Source organism: Akebia trifoliata, chromosome 7, assembly GCF_017979445.1.
Source record: "Akebia trifoliata isolate Shusen 1 chromosome 7, ASM1797944v1, whole genome shotgun sequence".
NCBI classification, from domain to species: Eukaryota; Viridiplantae; Streptophyta; class Magnoliopsida; order Ranunculales; family Lardizabalaceae; genus Akebia; species Akebia trifoliata.
This window is the reverse complement of record NC_141381.1, coordinates 24,649,348-24,665,481: the sequence shown is the minus strand read 5'-3', so window position 1 is coordinate 24,665,481 and position 16,134 is coordinate 24,649,348. Positions and strand designations below refer to the sequence as shown.

The 16,134-nt window shown below is 35.5% G+C and overlaps 2 protein-coding genes across 2 annotated transcripts; both read left to right on the top strand.

Moving 5' to 3' along the window:
* The first annotated feature begins 205 nt into the window (after positions 1-205).
* LOC147398504 (receptor-like protein Cf-9) lies at positions 206-1,452 on the top strand. The gene is made up of 2 exons (XM_086446729.1): positions 206-509; positions 824-1,452. Exons 1-2 carry the CDS (start codon positions 206-208, stop codon positions 1,450-1,452), a joined length of 933 nt encoding a protein of 310 aa, XP_086302855.1.
* An 11,090-nt stretch (positions 1,453-12,542) lies between these two features.
* LOC147398503 (uncharacterized) lies at positions 12,543-15,632 on the top strand. The gene has a single exon (XM_086446728.1). It carries the CDS (start codon positions 12,543-12,545, stop codon positions 15,630-15,632), a length of 3,090 nt encoding a protein of 1,029 aa, XP_086302854.1.
* The last annotated feature ends 502 nt before the right edge of the window (positions 15,633-16,134 follow it).

Below are 16,134 nucleotides of genomic sequence, written 5' to 3'. Positions count from 1 at the left end.
AGTCCCCATATCGATCAAAGAAAAACACTTCTCTTCTGTTTGACGGTCCCCAGTGTTTTTTTTTCTTCTTTTTCGACGTTATTGTCTTGAATCTGAATTACGCCACAAAATCTAGTGGCTGACAGTCCACGTAGTTAACTAATTAACTACCAAGTTTTCACAGCTATAAAAGTAGCGGTCCTCTCAAGCAAACAATTTCACAACCATGGAATTACATCCGCTTCTTCTTCTTCTTCTTCTTCTTGTCTTCTTCCCATCTCAAACTGGTAGACATGGGTGCCACGAAGATGAAAGAATCGCTCTCTTGAACTTCAAATCCTTCCTCACCCATCCTTCTGGTCGTTTATCCTCTTGGGTAGGAAAAAACTGTTGCAATTGGCATGGAATTCATTGTTCAGAATCCTTCGATGTCGTCAGTGTCAACCTTCCAAATCCTACAGCTGAGAATTTCATGCGTAACATCAATTCAGAACTCATCCCCACTTCCTCGGGATCCACTGCGATTAATGGTACAATGTCTCCCTTTCTTTTCACTCTTACTCATCTCAAGTATCTCGATTTAAGTTTCAATAATTTCCAATTCTCCAAAATCCCTCTTCAGATGGCTAATCTCAAACATCTCTCTTATCTTAACCTCTCCAATTGAAAGTTTCAGCCTCCATTACAACACAATTTGCCAACCTTTCTTCCCTTCAATACCTTGATATCTCTTGCGCTTTCATAATTAATGACTACTCATCATTTGCCTTTAATTCCTTGACCTCGAAATCATTCATGGGCTACCAATATTCTTACTTTACTAGTAGTTACATTTCTTCAACAGACTTGAGTTGGTTGAGAGGGTTGGTCAATCTCAGGGAGCTCAGTTTGACAGGTGTGGATCTATCTATGGCATCTTCAAGGAAGAATTGGGCAGAGTCGATATCGTTCCTTTCTGATCTAAGGGTTCTTGTTCTCTCTGATTGTACTATTTCTAGTCCAATTCCAATTTTTGAATTCCAGAATCTCTCAAGTCTAAACTCTCTCCTAATGGATTTCAATTTCATCCACACACAATTCCCGATTCAACTAGCTAATTTCACTTCTCTTTCCACCCTTGACCTTGTAAGCTCTCATTTAGGAGGTTCAATTCCATACCTTCCTCAACTACAACAACTTTCTGTGGATGTCAATCCCAATCTCATCGTGGATCTCACTGGGATGCTTGCACTCGCATGGCCTAATCTCCAAACGTTCTCTTTCTCATCGATTAATGTTGTCGGATCAATCCCTCCTTCAATTTCCAATATCTCAAAATTGGTCTACTTTGATGGATCAAATTGTGGGATTCAAGGATCCATACCTACATCGATTTCAAATCTTTCAACTTTACAATATCTAGACCTCAGTTACAACAACATAACAGGTTACCTCCCTTTCTCAACCTCATGTCCTGGTAATCTCAAACTCTAAAGAATTGTTCAAAACAGTTTAGAAGGATCCATCCCGGAATCTATTTGCGAGATTTCAACTCTTCAACACCTTCAATTGGGAGGTAACAAAATTAGTGGAAAAATACCTAGTTGCATCGACAACCTTTCAAACCTTCGAACATTTAATCTTGCTAAAAACTCTATGGAAGGAACTGTGTTATCGGTCTCTTTGTTCCGAAAGTCCAACCCAAGTAGTATAGTACTCAGCTTGTGTGGGGTAAATGTAGAGTCATTTAAATACCCTTTTCCATCTAACTTTCAACCAAAGAGGCTAACACTAACATTGTGCAATATGAATGGATCTATCCCAACTTTCATTTGTGATCTGACCCTGCTTTCCAGCTTAGATTTGGCTGCTAACAACCTAACATGAGTTATCCCTTCTTGTCTCTTTAAACTCTCAAACCTTTGTATCTTAGATCTCTTGGGAAACAAACTCCACGGAGTTGTACCGCATTTTCTACATCTCAACAACACTTTCTTAATCACAAAACTAACTTTGAAGAATAACAACCTTCAAGGCCTTCTTCCTCTTCCACCTGGGAATGTTGAAAACTTTGAGCTTTCATTAAATAAATTCTCTAGTAGAATCTCAAGTGAAGTAGGAAAAAGACTGGCTAAGGCGAAGTATGTTTTCCTGTCAGGAAATGAACTTTCGGGTCCAATTCCAAACTCTATATTGAACACTAGGCTATGTTATGGTGAGTCTTAATCTCTCACACAACCAACTTTCCGGGCCAATACCTTCTAGCCTTAAGCATTGCTATTCTCTTATTTCTCTCAGCCTTGAAGGAAACTATCTCACAGGACATGTCCCGAACGAACTTGAATGGGAAAAAAATCTCAAAATACTACAATTGCAAGACAACAATTTGGAAGGACCATTTCCTAGTTTCATTTGACAACTTCATGACTTGCAGGTTTTGAACTTAGGAAACAACAATTTTCATGGAAGGATCTTCAAATTCTGGTGGTATCTTCAAACTCATTCAATGAATCAATCCCGAAAGAGATTACATATCTTCGTAAACTCCAATTCTTAGACTTGTCTAGAAATAATCTCTCGGGTCATATTCATTCTAACATGAGCAATTTGGAGACACTAATGAGTCGACCCAAGACCAGAACCTTACTTGGTTCTCAGACCTCATTAGAGTTTTCAGGGGTGCAATTAGAAATAGTCACAAAAGGGTTCATTCAATAGCTCGTGTTGGTATTTAGCGACTTCAGTGGAATCGACTTATCGTGCAATACTCTCTCAGGGACCATCCCACAAGAAATTGGTCTACTGAAGGGGCTTTACATGCTCAATTTATCGCATAATTGTTTCTCAGGTTCGATCCCTACTAGTGTTGGAGACATGGTGGGATTAGAATCATTGGATCTCAGTTTCAACCATTTGGTTGGTGTGATTCCACAAAGTTTGACTTTGATCGACTTTCTTACAACTTTGAATTTTTCTTATAACATTTTGAGTGGAAGAATTCCAACAAGATCTCATTTTGATACTTTGAGTTGGGATGGGTCAGCTTTCATTGGTAATGAATTGTTGTGTGGACTCCCCACAAGGAGTTGAGATGACAATTCTGATACAAAAGCTAACAAGGATGGACTTAAAGAGGATGGGAGACTGAAGTGGTTGTATTATGGGGTGTTTGTTTTGGGTTATGGGGTTGGATTTTGGGGTCTTTTCTTGGTGTTGGCTCTGAAAAAAAAATGGAGGTTTGCGTATTGGAGATGTATTGATGACTTGGTGTTGAAAATAGTTGGATATATGTCGAAACAGTAATAGAAATCTTGCAGATGAAGAAGAATAATCGTGGTGTTGTTTTGTTATAGCTTGGGATACCTATGTATAAAAATGGAATGTCATAGATTGTCAAAGAAAGTTTTGGATTTGAATCCTGTGCCAATGTTGGTTGTATTGTCTTGTATATATAGTAGGTTTGATTTCTTTAAGTATATCCGAATATCCAAATTAAAATATGGTTTGGATATGGGTTGATGTCCTTCGACTCGAGTCGGATATGAATCAATCCCTATATCTGTCAAGATCTGAATTATATATATTTTGTATGTTTTATTTTTATATTTTTGAAATTATCTTTCATCAACCAACAACAGTTGGATGCTGTGGTCAAGGTTTCTCTTTAAAATGGAAAAGTCTTGTGTGAAAGTCACAATTTGACCATATTTTAATAATTTTATTTGAAATAATCCTGCACGGTTGACATTATCCAACCCGAATCAATTAATTCGGTCGGATCCGAATATAAATTTAATACAAGTAAAATGATTCAGATATGATTTTAACTAGTAGGATCCAAATATGAATCCGAATAAAAAAAATTTGAACATGGATATGGACATACTCATATTCAGCCGAGTCCAACCCATTTTAAACCCTACCCTACAATAATCATGTTGATAACCCTAGTTCTAAAATGCACCAGCCAAAGCTTGGCCAAATCATCACAATTCAATCAATTTTTGAAGTAACATGGCGGACAAACTCAATAATGGCAGATTGAGTGATCGACTCAAGATTTCCATGTCATATTTAAAAATAGTTGTTTTATTAAACTACTTTTCTTGGAAAATTGAAAATGAATATGGCATCAAATTTGAAAAAAAAAACTAAAATTAATTTTATATTTCTTTTTTTTTTAATTTTATTACTAATACAATCACTTCCTAAAAAATCCTCATTTTGCTCTATTAATCTAAGTTACAAATTATATGAACTTGATAAGTTTAAAGTATGTGTGAGGTACCTGAGGTTAAACCTGGCCTTCACATGCTTATCAAGAGAAAGTAAAAAAAAAACAAATTGACTTACTCAGTCAAGTGGATTCAAAAGTCATCCAACTGATTTGACTCAATGGGCATCCAAGTCGAAGTTTCAAACATAGTCCCTATCGATCAAAGAAAAACACTTTCCCTACCTAATATGGAAAGTTTTAGGCCTCCCATACCCATGTGCATCCGAAAACATTATCTTAAAAGTAATAATTCAAGAATTTTTTTTTTTAGACCATTGTATTTTAATTTTAGAGTGCTGATTTTGTAGCTCAACTTGACAGGGTTACTCAAAAACTCACCGACGTGGCATGGGCAAAGAACCATAGATTCTTTCACTCAGGATACACAACCAACTTGACCAACCTGCCATCTGCACTTGTGTATCCCAAGGGTATAGTTGTGTATCCCGAGCGAAAGAATCTACGGTTCTTTGCACATGACACGTCGTGAGTTTTTTATTCACCCTGTCAAGTTGAGTTACAAAATCATTACTCTTAATTTTATTTTTCATTGCGGGAGTTTGGTTGTACGTGGCAGTACACATGGGTTCCTGATCCTTGCATGGCTAAGTTTCAAGGGTATTTTTGGTAACTAAAAACTATTTCAAGTAAGAATTAACTACCAAGTTTCAATGGCTATTCATATATGAATAATGATGAATGCACGGTCTTGGTACGGCTGACATGGCAAGGGCACAGAACCACACATCTTTTTCCTGTGTATCCCGATGAAAACAATCCATGGTTCTGTGTCATTGCCACATCAGTTGCGTACCCAACCGCGTACCATGACCACGTGCATTCATCATGACTCTTCGTATATAAAGGACAGAACATTCTTGCAGAAAAAAAAAAAAAGAGAAAAGGCTTCCTTAACCTTGTTTACACAAATAATAAACAAACAATTTCACACCCATGAAATTCCATCTACTTCTTCCTTATGTCGTCCCCCTCTCTCAATTATCTAACTCCTTCACTCTTGCCTACTATGAAGATGAAAGAATCGCTCTCTTGAACTTCAAATTCTTCCTTAGCGATCCCTCAAGTCGCTTATCCTGTTGGGAAGGAAAAAACCGTTGCAATTGGCATGGAATTCATTGTTCTGAATCTTTCCATGTCATTAGTGTTGACCTTCGAAATCCTAAACCAGACATGTTCCTCACTTCCTTCGGATCCACTGCCATTTATGGTACAATTTTTCCCTTTCTTTTCTCCCTTGGTCATCTTGAGTATCTTGTTCTAAGTTTCAACAATTTCCGCTACTCTAAAATCCCGCTTCAGATGGCTAGTCTTAAACATCTCTCTTATCTTAACCTCTCGAATTCGAAGTTTTTTTGGCTCCATTACAACACAATTCAGTCTAAGATTCAATTTAAAATTTTTGTCCATCCTCGTCCTTGTTGGGTTATGACTTCTATTCTTTTATCTGGAGAATTGTTGTGAATTCAACTTGGATCTTTTGATGATCTGTTGACGACCCGTTTGGTTCATTTAATTGGAAATGTGTGGGGTATCCCCACCCTTTACTGGGGGTTTGGGAGAGAAGCCCCTGGGAAAAATATGGGTCCATTCAGTTTGATTTTTGGATCCGATCTGTTTAACCTCTTTGTAACCCTAAGTATATAAAGGGTAAGAGATGAAACCCTAAAGGGGTGTGAGAGATATACGAGAGGCAGAGAGAAATTGTAACACATTTCTTCTTTGGTTAATATAGTGAAATCGTCGTTTTCGCCCATGGATGTAGGTCGAAGCTTTGACCGAACCACGTATATCTTATGTCTTATGAGATTCTTGTGTTCTTGTTGATTTATACTTCGGATCTTAGGGTTCTTTCTAACAGTCCTCAACCTTATCGTCATCCTCGTCCGTATCCTCATACTCAACTTCATCCTCTTCCTCTTCCCCATTCTCTTGTTTTGAATATTCTTCCATTGATAATGAAACATTTGCGTACGTATTATACAATAAAATAGCAATGGCCCTATCAAATTCATGATATCATCTATGAGAAATAGAAAGAGAAGCCAACAGTGTATGTGTTTCATGTCTCAGGGAACACACACATACACACAAAAAAAGAAGGCATAACTAATATTTTTACTTCTTGTTCCTTTTTTTTATTAAGACATCATTTACCGAATAGGGGAAGTGAAACTTTAGCCACTCACGGATCACAAATATACAAGTGTATATATCAAATACAATGGAGAGCACAAAGCATAAGGAGCTAGAATGTATATAGGAAAAATAGGGTAAAGGCTACTGTATGCTCCCAAAAAGTATTGTATGAATTTTCAATCCATTTGATAAAACTTCGAAGCTAAACAGAAAAACTTGATGAAGAGAACATCATAAATGTAGACCTTTCAGCAGCCCTAACAACAACACCTTCGATCAATGTGAGTTTTCACAAAAGTAGATCTTCAACAGCCCTCCAACAGCAACATCGAAGACGAAACCAATAAAAATGGGCAATTTGGAAGAATTGTATATCAATATTTCCCATGGTCCTAACAAAAACTCATGCCAACTCAAAAACATATGAAACAATAATACAAGCACAGCTTATGATGTCCTTCATGGATCTATGGAGTTACAAACCAACTAAATATCCTCAGTAGAATTATTACACTATCAAAGAGCAAAGGAATGAACTACAACCAAACCACACACACCATAGGAATCATGATGACATTAGAATATGCCTTACTAGAGGATGTAAGATGAACTAAAAATTGAAAACTATAATATTGCAACCACAACCCTTCAAGCAATCACTACAATGATGGGAAACGCTATATAAGATAAAAAGTATCTCAAATTTTCCTATTTCTTCCATTGCATATTCATCATCTATTTTAATGAAAATCTTAATATGTTAATAAATAGAAATAACAATAACAATAACCTTAGAATTCATTGTGTACTATTTATTATAAGTCATCTAATAACAATAACGAATAACCTTAGACTCGTCCTAGGATAGTACCATTCCACTAACTACTTGCTGCAATCAATGTGTTTACCCAAACAATATCACAACTATCAGGAAATATATAAAAAACCAAACAAGAGAATAATAATGGTTTACAGAAATAAAAAAAAGGTTAAGCTAGGTAGCCTATAAACATAGGCTACGTTAAGAGAAATATTATAAAATCAGTCAGGTATGAGGCTCTTTGGATCAACCAAGATCCGGTTGGGTGCAATGGTTGCAATGAGCCAAACTAACAAATAAGATCTAACCTATAAGCAACATACAGTTGAAGATGCTTATTTACTAAATTTATATAAACTAAGATATAGCAGATTTCATACCTCAAAAGTGACGATTGACCAAACAATAATTACACCTTGGATACGCACCGTTACATTCAATTGGATACGTACTATTACATTCATCTATATGCGTTACTCTTTCTATTTGGACAAGAGATCTCTTTTGGTACTTAATTACATTGATGAGGTCAAGGGAGATGTCATCATTTGAAAATTTTAAGGAGACGTCTTAAATATTTGCATAAGTGTGGGTGTCAAATAAATCCAAATTAATTGAATTGAACAACCTATAAGGGAACACTAGAAAAGAAAATAAACAAATTTGCTCTCCTCCAATGGATAAATTTAAGTTCTACCCAGGAAGAACTTATGGACAAGCCCGCCAATTACGACAATAGTTGTGAAATATCAATTTAGAGTAATCAATTAAAGCCTCCTTAGTTGGAAGTTGTATCCAAATCCATAAATGGATAAGTCTTAGAATCTACCTTAACAAATAAAATTTTAAGTTGGCCTTCAAGTGGCAAGAGTGCCAATATAAGCATTAAAAAAAAAATTAAGAACATAGAAGGTTGAAAACTCCAGGTACCTCAAACATCTATATGGATAGCACATCCATGTGACACCAAAAACATGATCGGCTGCCTCATGGATGTAGAACACAAGATCTTAAGAATTCTATTAAAAAAATTCACTATTGGATTTAAACTTTAAATTTGGGAGCTCATGATGGTTGTCCATTTTCAAAACCTCTAATTAGGGGCTAACATGGCAACCCACATATGGCCCAAATGAGGACCTCAATCTAGTTCTAGATTTTTCTTCTGTCCATATAACATATTTCTATATAGATAATCTTATATTAGGAAAAAAAAAATCTATATAATAAAATATCAAATTAATGAAAGCTAACATTTACTTCATACAATTGTAGTAGAAAAGATTAAGAAATGAAGAAACTAAACATGAATTAATCCATAGAAATGAAAAAACTAAACATGAATTGGTTGGTAATATTGTGGATAATGATGGTGGGAGCTCCAAGGAAGTGTTTTTTTCCCCATTCTCAAAACCATTCAATGAATCAAATAATAGAAAAATGCAAATACAGATGATTAAAACAACTAAACAATCAATCTCTAAGAAATCCTAAAACTCACCGTGCCATGCATTTATTTACTTATTACTGTCGGTGATTCCGTAGAAACGACAGTTAAATGATATCTACAAACCGACTACAAACTGTCGCAATTAACGACAGCCTTTAACAGTCGTTTTTAGCGCAATATGACGTAGTGTGTAAATGACATCACAAACCCATATATTTGGCATGCATGGTGTTCCTTATGCATGTTTGGTATTGCACAATATACCTTTGAATAAGATAATAAACTTTTATTATGTAAAATTTGAATTTTAAAACAAGACTATTAAACACTAAAATTTTCCACTCTTGGAACGTGGATTCCTCATTTAAAATTCCTTAAAGGAAAACTTAATAATGCAAGAAAAATATTTGTTGATATAGCTCGGGTTCTACCAAATATTTGTTAACCTAATAAACAATTCTTAATGAAGAATTTTAGTTTTTAATCACATAACCTTGTCAAGGGCGATACAAAAGGAGAGGAAAAATTGTGAGGGCCATTATGTTTTTATTATTATTGATAAGTCGAGGTTAAAAAGAAAAGACGGAACACAATCAATTACACATGAATGAAACTACAAGGAAGGTCATTTAAAATGATATCGTCAATCTTAAGAACTCCCATTTTCAAAGATGGAGAGAGCATTTGAGGAAGAAATACCTGCAAGCGACCATGAATTGACTTTTGGAGTCTAAGATGCCATCGATTTTACAGGATTCCTCCAATAATTAATTATTCTTAGATGGTTGAAGTCAATGACACACCAACAACCACAAGGAAAAAAAAATAAGACTAATGATAAAATGACATGCTAAAACCTACATGGTTTGTACGCAACTGACGTAGCAAGTGCACAAAACCACATCTTTTCCTTCAGGCTACACAAGGAAAAATATCAATGGTTCTGTGCATTTGCCACATCAGCCGATGTACTATTTAGTGTGTTTACCAAGGGAAAAAGGACAAATTGACTCACTAAAAATCACCTAGTGGGGGTGGCAATGGGTCGGGTCGTGTGCATGTTTAGTTAAAGGTATTATGAAAATTTACCAAACCCAAACCTAATCCATTTAGTAATCGTGTCAAAAATTTAAATTCAAACCAAACCCATTTATAAATACGTATACATGACCCGACCCATATATAACCCGTTTAATAAAATTATAATCTTTATTGAAAAAATAAGTTCCATTTCCACCACTAAAAATAAAATATCGTTACTAAAAATAAAGTCACACAACCATAAACCAATATCTACAAATATAAATTAAGTATCACAAAACATAAATTAAGTTTTATAACAAAAAATAAGTAATTTAAAAAATTCTTAATTAATTGTTGATATATTTAAAACCACACGTTAATGACAGATAACTAAACATGTCAAAACGAGTGAAGTGAGTTGATGCCCCTAACCCGAATCAGACCCATTTAATAATCGTGTTATATGGATCGACACTATTGTCTTGTAAATCTAAAATACAAATTATTCAAGCTTCACAAGGTACCTGAGGTTAAACCTGGTCTTCACATGCTCATCAAAAGAAGGGAAAAAATAGACAAAATATGTCATTTTGTCATTTTGCTCATCAAAGGTGAAAAATATGTCATTTTTTAAGAGTTATTATTGGCACTGCAAATTTTACTTATTACACCTCAATTCCTTAAATTATTTAGGGAAATGTTCAGCAACAAACATTTTGGCAAAACATTTTTCAAAACATGGGTTAGAGGTTTTGGAATGGACTGATTTTTGGTGACGATGATCTCTACGGTGAGGAGATCATTATCACCAAAAATCAGCCCATTCCAAAACTTCTAACCCCATCAAAAATGATTTACAAAAAATGGACGGTCCACGATTTTTCAACTTGTAAACTGGGGCTAGAAGTTTTGAAATGGGCTGATTTTTGGTGAGGATGATTTCCTCACCGTAGAGATCATCATCACCAAAAATCAGCCCATTCCAAAACCTCTAACCCATGTTTTGAAAAATATTTTGCCAAAATGTTTGTTGCTGAACGGGACCCAATTATTTATTACACCCCAATGCAAAACACACACCTCAAACAGTACAAAGGTTTGGGTTAAATTATAATCTCAACATTACAAACATCTTGACACTAGTCCAAACATTTTCGTTTAAATTTTTTATATCATTTTATTACTTCATCTTCAAAAACCTTCAACTCTAAAATATTATTTTCATCAACATTCAAATCTAAAGAATAAGATTGAGTTTTTAGGGAGGTTGGAGATGATAGGTTTTGGAAAAAAAAACCCTAAAAAACATCATTCCTATAATCTCCACAAAAAAAATAATGCTTTATTCACAAAACTTTTCTACTTTTCTCTGAATTAGTTGAATTGAGTCCTTGCCGAAAAATTAAAGAATCCAAACTTTTTTACTATGCACAAACATGCGAGAAAAATTGTATAAGAGAGTGGACATTATATTTTTATTTATTTATTTATGAGTTGTGTTGGAGTGACCTCAAGATTGTACCTCATATCGTTCATCCTGACGTGTAAGTGTATAGGAACCATAGATGCTTTTCATTGCTTCAGCATTATTCTTTATTTATTTATTTATTTTGCGTTGAAACTAAGAGGAACCCCTCCCGCAAATAAATTACCATAATGAATTACTTGAATGAAACAATAAATAAGGTCAAATAATGTGATATTTGTCAAAAAAATACTTGCTAGTGTTGATGGATTGACTTTTTGGCATCTCAAAAATGAAATCTTTGAATCGTGATTGTGGTGGTTGTGTTTGATTGAGTGCAACCAATCAAGAATGATAAATTTTTGGAGGAAATCCGTGAAATACACGGCACTCTAGATTTTACCAACCCCTACAATAATCACATGGGTAAGCCCGAATCATCTCCCAATTTCATAAATTATTTATCACACCCCCAATAAAAGATTAAAACACTCTTCCAACATTATCAAGGTTTGTCTCACATAATAATCTCGTTCAAACAATTTTAGTTGTTTATAATTATGACAAGGTCATATAAAATCCTAGTTAAACCTCAAAAAGAGAGATTTAACAAAGAAAGAAACAAAAAAAAAAAAAAACAAGAGAGAGAACTTTTATTGGCAGCCCAAGCTTTACTTATTGTCAACCATTCACTTATTTCCTCTATTCTAAATTGGGGTGCCAATAGCAGCTCTCTTTTTTAAGAGACTTAGTGTCCAAACGCAATAATGGCAGATTTACTGATCAGACTCAAGATTTCGAAGTCAGGTTTAAAAATAGTTTTTTATTAAGAATATCTCAATGAAAATCTTCTTTGGTTACGATACACTTTCAAGTTAGGATGTACTATATGAAGTACAATCTTGAGGTCACTCCAGATTGTATTTTTTTTTTTTTGTCGATTAATGGGGGGTTAGGCAGACCCCCAACCAGAAAAAACAAGATTAGAACCTTTCATAGGCATGCCCAGAAGCATCCTTAGATATAATCTCTATCAACCTCTGAGGGAGGTCCCTATGCTCAAGAATAACACTCCAGATTGTATTTTAACGTGTGCGCCAAAGGTGTATTTATTGCACTTTAACGTGTGCGCTAAAAGCTCAAGTTACCAAAACCCCTTTATTAAATTGTTTTTTCTTGTAAAATTGAATATAAGTATGACATTAAGTATGGAAAAAACTAAAATTAGTTTTATGTTACTACTACCATTAATATATTCTATTTTTACTATCTCTCTGTTAGTTATCTAAATTACATAATATTCCAAGATAATTAAAAACTATTTAACCAATTAACTACCAAGTTTTCACGGTTATAAAAGTAGCAGTACTCTCAAGCAAACAATTTCACAACCATGGAATTACATCCCATTCTTCCTCTTCTTCTTGTCTTCCTCCTATCTCAACTCTCCGACTCCATTCGTCATGGATGCCACGACGATGAAAGAATCGCTCTCTTGAACTTCAAATCCTTCCTCACTGATCCTTCTGGTCGTTTATCCTCTTGGGTAGGAAAAAACTGTTGCAATTGGCATGGAATTCATTGTTCTGAATCCTTCCATGTTGTCAGTGTCGACCTTCGAAATCCTACACCTGAGAATTTCATGCGTAACATAAATTCAGAACTCATCCCCATTTCCTCGGGATCCACTGCGATTAATGGTACAATTTCTCCCTCTCTTTTCACCCTTAATCATCTCAAGTATCTCGATTTAAGTTGCAATAATTTCCAATTCTCCAAAATCCCTCTTCAGATGGCTAATCTCAAACATCTCTCTTATCTTAACCTCTCCAATTCTAAGTTTTCAGCCTCCATTACAACACAATTTGCCAACCTTTCTTCCCTTCAATACCTTGATATCTCTTGCGCTTTCATAATTAATGACTACTCATCATTTGCCTTTAATTCCTTGACCTCGAAATCATTCATGGGCTACCGATATTCTTACTTTACTAGTAGTTACATTTCTTCAACAGACTTGAGTTGGTTGAGAGGGTTGGTCAATCTCAGGGAGCTCAGTTTGACAGGTGTGGATCTATCTATGGCATCTTCAAGGAAGAATTGGGCAGAGTCGATATCGTTCCTTTCTGATCTAAGGGTTCTTGTTCTCTCTGATTGTACTATTTCTAGTCCAATTCCAATTTTTGAATTCCAGAATCTCTCAAGTCTAAACTCTCTCCTAATGGATTTCAATTTCATCCACACACAATTCCCGATTCAACTAGCTAATTTCACTTCTCTTTCCACCCTTGACCTTGTAAGCTCTCATTTACGAGGTTCAATTCCATACCTTCCTCAACTACAACAACTTTCTGTGGATGTCAATCCCAATCTCATCGTGGATCTCACTGGGATGCTTGCATTCGCATGGCCTAATCTCCAAACGTTCTCTTTCTCATCGATTAATGTTGTCGGATCAATCCCTCCTTCAATTTCCAATATCTCAAAATTGGTCTACTTTGATGGATCAAATTGTGGGATTCAAGGATCCATACCTACGTCGATTTCAAATCTTTCAAATTTACAATATCTAGACCTCAGTTACAACAACATAACAGGTTACCTCCCTTTCTCAACCTCACGTCCTGGTAATCTCAAACTCTTAAGAATTGTTCAAAACAGTTTAGAAGGATCCATCCCGGAATCTATTTGCGAGATTTCAACTCTTCAACGCCTTCATTTGGGAACTAACAAAATCAGTGGAAAAATACCTAGTTGCATTGGCAACCTTTCAAACCTTCAAGCATTTAATCTGCGTAGAAACTCTATGGAAGGAACCGTGTCATTGGTCACTTTGTTCCGAAAGTCCAACCCAAGTATTATAGTACTCGGCTTGAGTGGGATAAATGTAGAGTCATTTAAATACCCTTTTCCAGCTAACTTTCAACCAAAGAGGCTAGAACTAAGATCGTGCAATTTGAATGGATCTATCCCATCTTTCATTTGTGATCTGACCCTGCTTTCTAGCTTAGATTTGGCTGCTAACAACCTAACAGGAGTTATCCCTTTTTGTCTCTTTGAACTCCCAAACCTCTCTTTCTTAGATCTCTCGGGAAACAAACTCCACGGACTTGTACCGCATTTTCTTCATCTCAAGAACACTTTCGTAACCACAAGACTAGGTTTGAAGAATAACAACCTTCAAGGCCCTCTTCCTCTTCCACCTGGGAATGTTGTAGACTTTGATCTTTCATTAAATAAATTCTCTGGTAGAATCTCAAGTGAAGTAGGAAAAAGACTGGCTAAGGCGAGGTTTGTTTCCTTGTCAGGAAATGAACTTTCGGGTCCAATTCCAAACTCTATATGTTCACCAGGCTATTTTATGGCGAGTCTTAATCTCTCACACAACCAACTTTCCGGGCCAATACCTTCTAGCCTTAAGCATTGCTATTCTCTTATTTCTCTCAGCCTTGAAGGAAACTATCTCACAGGATATGTCCCGAACGAACTTGAATGGGAAAAAAATCTCAAAACACTACAATTGCAGGACAACAATTTGGTAGGCCCATTTCCTAGTTTCATTCGACAACTTCATGACTTGCAGGTTTTGAACTTAGGAAACAACATTTTTCATGGAAGGATTCCTGCTTTCCTTGGTGATCTCCAAAATCTTCAAATTCTGGTGTTATCTTCAAACTCATTCAATGAATCAATCCCAAAAGAGATTACATATCTTCGTAAACTCCAATTCCTAGACTTGTCTAATAACAATCTCTCGGGTCACATTCCTCATAACATCAGCAATTTGGAGACGCTAATGAGTCGACCCAAGACCAGAACCTTACTCGGTTGTCAGACATCATTAGAGTTTTCAGGGGTGCAATTAGAAATAGTGACAAAAGGGTTCACTCAACAGCTCGTGTTGGTATTTAGCGACTTCAGTGGAATCGATTTATCGTGTAATACTCTTTCGGGAAATATCCCACAAGAAATTGGTCTACTGAAGGGACTTTACATGCTTAATTTGTCTCATAATTTTTTCTCGAGTTCAATCCCTACTAGTGTTGGAGAGATGGTTGGATTAGAATCATTGGATCTCAGTTTCAACCATTTGGTTGGTGTGATTCCACAAAGTTTGACTTCGATCGACTTTCTTACGACTTTGAATTTGTCTTATAACAATTTGAGTGGGAGAATTCCAACAGGATCTCATTTTGATACGTTGAGTTGGGATGGGTCGGCTTTCATTGGTAATGAATTGTTGTGTGGACTCCCCACAAGGAGTTGTGATGACAATTCTAGTACAAAAGCTAACAAGGATGCAGGACATAAAGAGGATGGGAGACTGAAGTGGTTGCTTTTTGGGGTGGTTGTTTTGGGTCATGGGGTTGGATTTTGGGGTCTTTTCTTGGTGTTGGCTTTGAAAAAAAAATGGTGGTTTGAGTACTGGAGATGTGTTGATGACTTGGTGTTGAAAATAGTTGGATATATGTCGAAAAAATAATAGAAATCTTGTAAATGAAGAAGAATAATGGTGTTGTTGTTCTATTATAGCTTGGGATACCAATGTATAAAAATGGCTAGTACTCTCTGTTTGTAGATTTCTCTATAAAATGTCACAGATTGACAAAGAAAGTTTTGGATTTGAATCTTGTGCCAATGTTGGCTGTATTGTATTATATATATAGCGGGTTTGATTTCTTTAAATATATCCGAATTAAAATATGGTTCGGATATGGGTTGATGTCCTTTGACTCAAGTCGGATCTTAATCAATCCCTATATCTGTCAAGATCTGAATTATATTTAATTTGCAAGTTTTATTTTTTATATTTTTCAAATTATCTTTCATCAACCAACAACAGTTGGATGTTGTGGTCAAGGTTTCTCTTTAAAATGGAAAAGTCTTGTGTGAAAGTCACAATTTGACCATATTTTAATAATTTTATTTGAAATAATCTTGAGCAGTTAACATTATTTGACCCAAATCAATTAATTCGATCGGAT